The following is an 11,175-nucleotide window of genomic DNA, read 5'->3' as shown; positions in this document are numbered from 1 at the left end:
ATCAATAGTCACACCAAAGTGGAGAGAGGAGCAGCTGAAGCCAGCAGGCTGGCTGCCAAAGATCCTACCTTTGCAGTGTTAAGTGCTGCCCTCAGAGCTCTGTCAGGACAGGGATGCACAAGCAACCACCCCTGTCCTCACTGTGCTGGAAAGTCCATAGCCAAAGACAAAGAAGATGACAAGACAGTGGCATGCTCACAGAACACATGGTGTGTGCTTTGTTCTTTTTATTTAGGGCTCGTAACAAGAGGGTTTAGTACACAGCAACAGTTATTCCAAGTACAATTAAAAAAATGTAAAAATAGGGTTTTGCACTCACTGGAAGGTGGTTCAAATGGCACACACAATAAAATGTTACTGGCGGCACACAGCTCCTCAGAGTCCTCTTGGCTTTGTCATTTGCCGTGGGCTCTGCACTCCTCCACTGCCTCAGCAGGGCCAACAGCCAAAGCACAGTGTGCTTCTCCTCGGGCTGCAAACCACAGAGGGTGGGTTGCAGTATCTGTTATCAGACAAAAGTGCTTGGACAAAATCCATGTTAGACACTGACATTTCCAGAGAATTCATAGAAACTACTTGTCCATGCAAGTTGCAAAAGACACTTTTTCAAATGTGAAAAGACACACTTGTTCTTTACAGAAAAAATCTCAGACATGTCAGCACTTTAGCAAGGCGCTGTAATGGAAATGAGTTTGTACACTGCTCTTCCTCAGCAGTCAATACTGGAAGGATTCTTTTGCGGTTTTAAGAGAAACAGGAACAAAGGTACTGCACACATTTCAGCAGTTGCCACGGTGGTGTTCAGCAGGATGCTGGGTGTAGGCTTACCTCTGGACAAGAGGCTGCTGCTGACTTTATTGTTTTGTAGTACATCTTGCAGATAGCAAAGGCGCTAATAAAATTAATGTTTAGAGTACCAAAGGAACAAAAAACCCAAACACTTCCTGCATGGACAGGAGATTGCACAAAACACATGGATTTCTTTTTTTTTTTTTTTAATGAAAGCAGTAAAACGCCATGGGCTGTGATTTATTTGTAACAGCAGTTGGCAAACCTTGGCCACATCAAGCTTTCACTAATCCTTCCATGGACATGAAGTGGGGGGTCCCACAATTCTTCCAATAGGACTGTCACTACACACCAACTTCAGCTACTGGGGGGGGGGGGGGGGGAGAAAGAACCACCTACAAACTGTTGTCTTCTTGTGCTATTCTGACCACTGCATAATTTGGCAGTGCCTAACAGAGATGGCAAGAGATGGGGCAGATGAATATACCTGCAAGCACAGTACACTCTTGAAAGTGGTGCCATATATAAGCTATAGTTCATCATGCTTCCTGCTCATGCTCAGTTAACAGCACCCTCTTTTCTAGATTAGGGTTGTGAACACTTGAGTTAGTGAATGCAACAACAGTGCTTTAAGTTTTCACTGCCACTGTTGTCAACATAGGAACTGAAGTCTCTGCATAGGGTTTGTAATAATTTCTGAAATGCTGCAGTGTGCAATCAGTGACTGTACTCCCAGTGCAACTATCATTCCCAGTGAAGCCACAGCACTGGCATCTTTACAGCAGCATCCTCTAGCAGCTGCCAACAAGTTACCCCAATGAGACTACAGATGCCTCCTGTTTCACATAGATGTCCTGCTGTCCTCTCAGAGGAAAAACACTGTAAAGTGTTCCTGCATAAAGTCCCATCTTTTCCAGAAGGGAAAACTTGAAAGTACTGCTTTTGATTTATGCTTGAAGCTCAGAGCAGTAACTAAGAAAAAAGAGGGCTCATTTCCAGCAGAGAGGCACATACGCAGCACTTGCTAGAAAAGTGGAAGTTGCTGTGCAGAGCACAGCATTAAGTCAACATCAAACATAGGTGGGAGATGCACAAGACAATTACAAAAGTTCATATCAGCACTACCCTCCCTCCTCTACCTTCAGTCAATGATGCACACATACACACCAGCCAGACAGCCCACCCTTGCCAGAAAAGGCCCATCAGTCCTGCTGCTGCCACTTTTTCTTTCCTCAATTAACTGAAATGCCTATAAAAAAATGCCACTTTTCAGAAGCTGCTTTAGTCCCAGTGTCAACTTTGGCTGTCACCAAGAACCCTCAGCAGCAAAAGAAGAAAATGCCCAGGAGCTGTAAAAGGAGAACAAACTGCCCTAGGAAGAACTGGCAGGCTCTAAAACTTCCTGGCACCCTCTGGTAAGCCCCCCAGCCACAGACCACTGAGACTGAAGGGAGTGGTGGTTCAAACCAGCAGCAATCTGCAGCCATTTTCAGGAACACCCAATTCAACTCACCACAAGGACAAGCTGAGTCTGCTGGTAACACACACCAAGCTCTGCCATCTGCCAGGACACACTGTTCTATCTGACCTCCAGTGAGAGCAATGGATCCTCAGCACACCCATGCCTGCCCCTGTCAGCCCATCAAGCCAGCAGTCTTCAGACATTGCTTCAGCTCTCCAGTGCCTACTCCAGTCAGTGGACATGGGCACACCACCACGATGCTCAAGCACAAAATTTTCTGCTTGCCACTTCTGCCTCTCTTAGCCCTCTGCTGCAACAGCCAGTGAGAGAAACAAAGAACATGAATCCACTATTGGGGGAGAGAGGAAAAGTGAAAAGGGAAGGGGGGAGTGGATGATGGGAGACAAATGAGTGAGACACATGAAAACTCAGCCACTTTTCTCAGTCTGGAAAGGAGACACCAAAATAACCTGCTCAGCACTGGGCCCTCTCTCACACAGGCACATGGTGGAGAGGCAGCTGTAGCCAACAGCTTTGTCCCTGGGGCCAAGAGCAAGGAAGAAATCTGATACAGCAAACCATGGCAAAATACACTGCCAAAGGATGATGACTGATTTCTGTGCACAATGAAGACAGTTGGGCTAAGGCAGCTCTCACAAAGGGAGAAACATCCTCTTGAGCCATCCAGCGCTCACTAGGTTATTCTGGAGTGTCTCCTTTCCCACATCTGGCACAGGCATACACACTGTGATGCTAAACACCTTCCAGCTGTGCCAGCAAAACTCTGAAAAGATGTTGTGCACCTATGTGAAATATCAAGGTGTTTCCTCTCCTTCCCCCACCACCTCCTTTTAAAGTAAGCATGTAAATTAAAAAGGGATGTGGGGGGAAAGGTCTTGCAGAAGAAATACAAAGGACAAAACTGGAAATGCAACCCTCACTGACTTTACTAGCATGCACTCTATGTAACATTAATATACATAGCTTGTTTACCTTGGCCTTGTCTATGACCATTACATCACATCATCCCCAAACAAGCCACAGAATTAAAATTCCTACAAAATATAAAGTACCCATGAAACTCAATGAATTTCTTTACATAAAAGTACTGCATAATAAAGCATAAAACCACAAGATGACCCAAAACTTCCATCCACAGAACCTCTTGCAGGATAAACAATTCCACATACTATCAGCAGGAACCAAACTAATCCCTGCCCATCAGACCAAAGCTCAAGAAGCTTCAAGCAGTTTACTTTAAAGGTTTTGCAGCCTCATCTACTGTGCTGAGCTTTGGCAAGCATTCATCTCTTCCCAGAGTTCACACTGCTCTGCAGTTTTCCGAGTTCCAACAACTCAGAAAACTTGTAAGACAAATAGCTGAACAAGCTTGACATGGGTGCACATCACACACAGTGGAAGCAGGCACTGTCCCCACCCACCTGTCAGAATTATTCAAGCACATGCCCTTTACACAGACTGAGTTAAAGACACATTTCAGTAATGCCTGATCTCCCAGGTGACGCACGGGTGCACAGGGAGAGAAGTTCAGCTCTCAGGAACTCACTAAGCTGCCCTGACTTGGTGTTTTTGTTTGAGCACCACAAACATGCTCAGGGCAAGAGAAACCAAGAAAGCTCTGACTCAGCTCACAGTGCACCAAAGCCTTGTGCAATACTCCTGTGCAACCACTTGCACTGCTAACCAGGCTGCAAACACCAGCTCCCTGTGCAAAAAGTGCAGACCTGCCCCGTGACACCAGAAACTGTGACTGCACAGCTTGTGGTTACAGAGAACAATGGGTTGAGGGAACTCAACATGGTTGCTTCTGTTTGTCTTGCTGCAAGACAGAAGTTTTCACAGAGGCAGGAAGGGTCCCAAACAATAATGATGTCAGTTTTGAGAAAGAAGATGAGTGTCTTGGCTACATGGCTGTGGATTAAGCAGAGGAGAAGGTAACATGTCTTCTCATCAGTTGTTCCTCCTGTAAGCTTCAACTACACTAGTTCCTTACAGTCACAGAGTTAATACACTCTTCTTCAGTCTCACAGCAGGTGATCACATTCACCCATATCCTACAAACACACCTCACCTGTTTCTTTTTTATTCCCCAGTAAGCAGCTATGGCACCTCCCAGCCCAGGTTTGCACCAAACTTGCACCTCTGTTCTTATACTGCACTAATTACTAAGCAAGGAGATAGGGTCAATTACCTTTACCATTGCCAAAATCATCACAAACTCAGCCCCAGGAGGAGTCTCTTGTGAGCTGCTCTGTGTTTCACACAGGCTTCAGCAGATTGCTGCAGCATATGACAGCACCTTTGACAAGCTACTGTTGGTACCAGCTGGAACACAGCCAGGCAACAGTCAAAAGTTTTCTGGGAAGATGACCTGGCCCAGGAGGCTCTCATGATACAATTTGCAGGTTATCAGGAATGCAACAGGAAGTTTAATGGGTTTGCTCTGTTAATGTATCACATGCCCAAAGTAACTTTGTTCTGTCCTTCCTAAGGGCAGACCAGTACTGCCATCACTTGATGCTGACCTGCTAGGCAGAACCACTGAGCAGCATTTTTGACTTGGAGATCAAAAAAGCAAACTATCAACACACAGGGCTACAAAGCCTTCACTTGGTGTTACTCCACCCCAGATCCACCAGTACAACTCAAAACACCTATTTAGAATAAACAATGGAGAGGGCTCAGGGAAGAGCTAGGACTACAACTAGTTACTGCTTGGATTTCCATGGGAAACCAGTACACACAAAGCCCTTTTTGCGACCACTGAAGAGATTTTGGCAACAGAAGTGAAGACAACAATTTCTGTTTGTCCTGCCTCTGCACAGGGCTCTCACAGTACACAGGCTAAGTAAAAACCAGCCAATTTACAACACCTGATTGGATTGTTAAGATTATATTGTGCATAAGACTAAAACTAGGGGTAAGTATCTGTAGTGCAAGCAGGCATGAGTAGATCTGAACCTTAGATCACGGCCCCTAGAGTTTATCCTCAGACCCCAGGAGGACCTGTAAACTTTGTCTTGCCTTCACCATCAATGGCATCTGAGTTCTGTTTAAATTGGCAGCACCCATGACGAGTAGCTCATTGCAGAGAGGAGCATGTGTACATCAGTGCAGAACAAAAAACATAATCTATGGCATTCAAAAGATGATGAAATGGGGGCGGGGGTCCTCTGGGCTGCAGCCATCTTAATTGTCTAAACTGAAAGGTGAGTGAATGAAAGCCAGCCCTGTGTGCCCCTGTGTCAGCCTATGTGTGCAAGCAGCTGCAGAAGTGTTAATGCTTAAGATGTATCCCACTGTCTGGAAGTCAGTTACAGGAATGGCTGTGTGTAGATACCCCACTGTTTACTAGCACACAACAGTTCTTCCAGCTGCACAGGAGTGTAGGGTAGAAACAGGACAGACGTCCTCTGGCCAGTGACCCTTCACTGCAAGCATCCAGGACATCCCAAGCGCCAGGCACTGCTGCCAAAAGTAGTGCCACGAGGGCACACATGATTCCTGAGACAGATCCCAAAGCCTGTCAAGAGTCAGAGTTCGAGTGAAGTATCAGCTACTCAATGAGTTTTGTTAGATCTGAGTGGGTCAGCTTAATTCAAAATAAGATGGCTCAGGACAGCCTCTGCTGGCAGCAGGAAGAGCTGTTTGCGTTCAAACAAATTACTCTTGTTTTATAATGGGGGAAGGGAGAGAACAAGAAAAAAAACAAAACAAAACAAAACAGTGGTTGTTAAATTATCCTTCATTCAGTTATACTGGATGAGGCCCCAGAGGCTGGTGGAGATCTGGGAAGCCTTGACAGCTCCTGCAGCAAGAGATGCAGTGTTCTGTCCTCTGGTCTTCACTCTGAGTAATGCATGATGGACTCCACGTAGTTCCCTGGGAAAAGCCCCGTCACTCCATTCATGACCCCCTCATACCAGCCATCATCATTTTTCTTGATGACATAAATGATGGCACCTTCCTGAAAGGAGAGCTCATCTTCCTTGTCCTTTGTGTAGTCATAGATCGCCACCACTAGGAAAGAACAAAGCATGGCAGTTAGTAAAGGTACAGGAGAAGGAAAATCAAGCTATAATGTACAAAGTTTTTCACACTCAGGACAATCATGGAGAACTGCACTGCCTCACCCCTGTGTGTGCAGACTGACCTGATGAGAGGGCAGTTTCTTCCAATCCCTTTTATAAGAGCTCATGCTTTAAAAAACATGACCCAGGACTACCTCAATTCTTCTGTTCTTACTATTTCCACCCACCTGAGGAAAAAGTTACAAATATTGGTGTGGAATGATACAAGGAGGTGGATGTAACTCTCCAATGCCTATGACCACTCACGCCTACTACAAGATTCATGTCTTAGAGAGATGTGCTAAGCCAGATCTCTGCACACCTAAGAAAACAGCAGGAAAACAAGAAAGAAGGAGGGAAGTAAGACTACTCCACAGATCACAGTGAGAATGAGCCAAGGCTACTGTCCCAGACATCCTTCTACCTACCTTACCTATCTCCACATTTAAATCTGTAAAACGCTTGTGTGCAGTCCTAGTAGCTAAAAGTCAAGCCCAGGGTATACAGTGCCAAGGTGAGTGAATCCCAGCTAGAAGCTAGGAAGAAGTAAGGCAGTTCTCTGAAACAAAAAGTACACCTACTGTATCAGGACATTTTTCTTACAGCTGCAGAATATTTTACTGAAGGCACAAAAGCTGTTAGGAAAGTCAAAGAAACTGGACAAAGCACTGGTAAATATTAAAGACAGCATTGTCCTGAAATGGCAGGGAAAAAAGGACATCAGCTTGATATGTTTTTCTATTCTCAGTCCTATCACTAAGAGTTCCATACAGAAAACCAGCTGTGTTGGACTGAATACTTTGAGCACTTGACAATAAAACCTGCAGTGCTGCCATTGAAACAAAATGGATGTTGGACAGTTATCCTAAAATCTTGTGCTGGGGATAGAAGGGAAGATACTCTAAACCATAGCAAGCAGAAAAAAAATAACAGCATGTGTTCATGATCATAGTGTCCAAGAGTTCTATTAAACTCATCATTCTTGTGAAAAGAGGTCATTTCCTTTTGAAGGAACAAAGGAACCAATACAAATATTTACTAGGGAAACCTAGATCCTGAAGAGATTATAAAATAAAATATACAAATCAATCCCCTTAGAGAATCAGAGTATGTACAGACATTTTTTTAAAATAAATTTCCCAAAGAGGAGGTTTATATCATTTGACAAGAACATATTTAAAAAACATGCATTGCCAGCACAGTAACTTGTTCTAACTATTTTTAGGCATATCATTGTAAGGAAACAAAACAGAAATTAGTAACTTTTTAGCTTGAAAAGCAGAAGTCACTATATGAACACGATACACTCAAAGTCCTTTAAAAATCCTTTTTAACTGCCTTCTAAACCTGTTCATTTTAAAACATTTCTTCCTAGAGTCACTGTGCTGTTCTTCATTCTCTTGATAACACTGATCCATTCACTTTCATACTGTAAATTCACTTCTTTTTAAGCCTCTTATAAATTACCCAAAGTCTCGTTTTGTTTTGACATCACCATTGCTTCCTCCTGAATGTTACTTCTGTACTGGCAACGTTCCTCTCTATAAAAGACTGTTTAAGCCTCTGTCTGCAGTCCCACCAGTTCAAGCTGTGAGCTTGACACATACCACAGGTTACCAGGAGCCTAGACCAGTACTTGCAAAAAAGACTCCTGATGAGACAGGAAGCAGCAATGCTGACTCAGAAGGTGGCATCATTCCCTCCAAAACTGAGCCAGAAACTCTTCTAGATTCTACCTGCACATGTTTCAGTGTAGATATGAAAAACAAAATTACTCATTTTGGTTGATATTCTTCCAGTCAATGATCTTTGGTTCTTCAACAACTACACGAAGTTTGGCTGAACTCTGCTACATCAAACTGACTACAAATGTAGGCCAGACTGATCATCCAATTCAAACCTGTGATCACAATCTGTGGTAGCTGTGACCACACAGTTGCTCTATGTGGCATGAGGGCAATTTTTCCTTCTGTATACTAATTTCTTTTCATCTGATTTGCAAAGTTGGAACATTTCTGTACCTTTCCATGCCATGCACTCAGAAAGCTGTTTTCCCAAGGTGTGTGCCACATGATTTCATGGCTTCTCTTACCCACAAACATACACACATCCTTTGTATTAGTATGAGGCACTATAAGCAAGAAATTCACATCAGGGTCCTCTTTTTTCTCTTTTGTTCCTAGTTGAAATGCCATAGGTTTTGCTGAGATTTAGGAGGCAGGAGTAACAGAAACATAACAAAGGTGTCTCAAATAGATTACAGAAGATTTAAAAAAATATAATTAGCCAGCTACATGTTATCTTCCCTTTGTGGAGAAAGGGGTGAATGAGTCAGACTCTTCTAGCTTAACTTTTATTCTTTAAGTTGCCATTTGGAGAAAAACCACTACCACAATACCAAATAATGGTTATGAAGGAGTTTGGGCAGGCTGCATGTCCAAAGCAGGATGGCAGGAGCTTATACAAAATGTTGTTACAAACATGATACTATCATGTCTACTAGCTCTTAACCTACCCTTTTCTAAGTAGGTCCTTGGTGCCCAAGGAGGGTCCTCCTCAGCATATGGATCACTGTACTCCACCACAGCTGCTTCCTCCTCCTCATAATCTTCTGGAGGGGGGGGTGGAGGTGGAGATTCATCAAACACTGGCTCATCCACAGGCGGTGGGGGGGGAGGAGTATCTGAAACTGAAATTAAGCAATAGTAGGACCATGAAAATTACTCTAGAACCACGGTATCAGGGTGAAGTAACACTCCCTATCCCAGTTAATTGCACTGGGACCAATAGCTGGAACTTGTGGAAATACAGTAGAAACAATATAATTCAGAGAATGAAAAACTGGATTCCTCCAATAGAATTATTTCCTTTTTCCTCCCCCTTCACCATTTCAGATAAATTTCAGAGGCAGAAGGGAAAGCAGAATTCTGGCTACATACAAAAAATCTCTCATCCACCCAAACCAAAAGTTACATCCAGTAATAAATCATAGCAGAAGGAAGCAGCTAACTTACTGTTTTCTTGAACTCTGGCCACAAATCCCATTAGTGGTAGCTGTGGAGTTACCTGTAGGATGGAGGGGGGAGGAGGAGCAAGGGATGCTGCCACAGGAATTAAAGAGAGAGAGGCAACCAGTTAGAAACACAACAAAGCAGCAAGCAGGAAAGCAGACATCACCACCCCTTGGGTTATGTGACAGTCTGCCAAGAAGCTGAGATAAAAAGGCTGACATTCAAAGAAAAACAGCTCAGGTGGTTTAAGTATATTTGTCATAATTTCTTCAAGGAGATTTTTCTATTTTTAGAATTTCCAACTCAGCTCATTTTCATAAGATTAAGAATCCATGCTGAGGTATTTTTCTGATGTGACTATGAGATTTTCTTAAGTTGTGCTTTATTAATACAGCAATATAGCACTTAATGAACTGACCCAACTAACAAATATATCAAGAAGATTCTTTTCCTATAATCATCTACTTTGCAGCTCTAATTGATATGTATAGAGGTGACTTCTGTAAGAGCTTTTAGGAACCCTTAGTAATGCAAAAGGATATAACCAGTTTTCTCCAAAACAGGCCAAAAAACCCCATGAAATAAGGCACTTATTTTAGGTGAAATGGGAAAAGATGCCTTTATGAATCAAGCTTACTTGGAAGAAATGGAACTTGTTGGTAGAGCAAAGCACACTCTGCTGCTGCTGAGCAGCAGGGCCTATTCCAGATGTGCTGCCTCCTTCCATTCCCACCTGATTTCACAGACCACTGCACTGAGCTCTGAACAGCCCTTTTATTGCCTTTGTACAATATATGTGAATTCACATTTAAAGAAGACATTCTCAGACAATTGCAAATGTTAAACTGTGGTTTAAGCCAGGAATGAAAGTTTCCATTATCTAGTTAAGTTTAAAAAAGTTAATTAGTAGTTTTATCTATTCTTTAAGCAAGTTACAAGATTATTTTTCAGAAAGCAAAGTTGCTGGAAGAGCAACTAAATAATTTTCTTGTTAGCAGTGGCATATAAAAACATTTAGTCATGTCCAAAAGAATGAGGGAAAAAGTCTATACTTGATGTGCCAATACATCTATTTAGCCTGAAGACATAAATAAGTAAATCTCAGACTAACTCCAGAGTGGAAGAAACACTACTGCTTTATTGCAAAACAAACTGCAAAAAAGAACAAGGCATAGCTGGCACACTCCTCTACCTATTGTACATCTTTTTCTCATCTCTTAAGTTTGCATTTTCTCCCCCTCCAGGAATGCTGAGAAGCAACTGTGGCCCCTGTCTTATCACTACTAACCCTGCTCCATACAGACACAACAGTCCCTCTGTTCTTAGTGTCTTCAATTATGCATGCTAAACCCAAAACTTAGTTTACTATAACTGCAAAGCTAATCAATTCTGTATTCTGTCAGGTATATAAAAAAGCCTCTTAGTACAACTGCTTATTTACGCTGTATGAAGTATACCAGTATATATATGAGGCATTTTCTTTGTTATTTACAGCTCAAGTGACTAATCACCAGAATTGTTATCATCTTATCAGGTACACAGACTGAATTGTGGTTATGTAATTTATTCCAAGTCTATTTCCATCTTCTATGATTACGTATTAACAGATCTGTGGTACCTTTCAGAGAATTATCCCTTTGCCAAAGCAGAAATGCACAGAAGTTGTCAGAAACTCTTCGAATGTACTGAAAAGCCTCTACTGCAAAGGTAATGCTGGAAGGTTTTTTTTATTGCTATTTCCTTTTTCTTTTTGCCTTTTCCCCTTCAGCCATCAACATGCACATAATGTGCTTTAAAAATACCATATATTTCAGGCAACTGT

General features: G+C 42.7%; 1 protein-coding gene across 6 annotated transcripts in view; it reads right to left on the bottom strand.

Annotated features, from left to right (window-relative positions):
- Positions 1-192: 192 nt before the first annotated feature.
- The window catches only part of ABI2 (abl interactor 2), a 61,632-nt gene continuing 50,649 nt past the window's right edge, over positions 193-11,175 (bottom strand). For 4 of the 6 annotated variants that reach the window (XM_030453839.1, XM_030453838.1, XM_030453840.1 and 1 more), the window contains 3 exons: positions 9,357-9,443; positions 8,858-9,031; positions 193-6,292 (listed from right to left, as the gene is read on the bottom strand). In XM_030453839.1, coding sequence (XP_030309699.1) covers positions 6,117-6,292; positions 8,858-9,031; positions 9,357-9,443 — 437 coding nt within the window. In that variant the 3' untranslated portion in view covers positions 193-6,116. The remainder of the gene's footprint in view (positions 6,293-8,857; positions 9,032-9,356; positions 9,444-11,175) is intronic. The other 2 variants (XM_030453841.1, XM_030453842.1) reach the window with 1 other exon arrangement.

This window comes from Calypte anna, chromosome 7 (genome assembly GCF_003957555.1).
Source record: "Calypte anna isolate BGI_N300 chromosome 7, bCalAnn1_v1.p, whole genome shotgun sequence".
NCBI classification, from domain to species: domain Eukaryota; kingdom Metazoa; phylum Chordata; class Aves; order Apodiformes; family Trochilidae; genus Calypte; species Calypte anna.
Note: the sequence above shows the minus strand (reverse complement) of the source record. Positions and strands in the feature narration are given on the sequence as shown.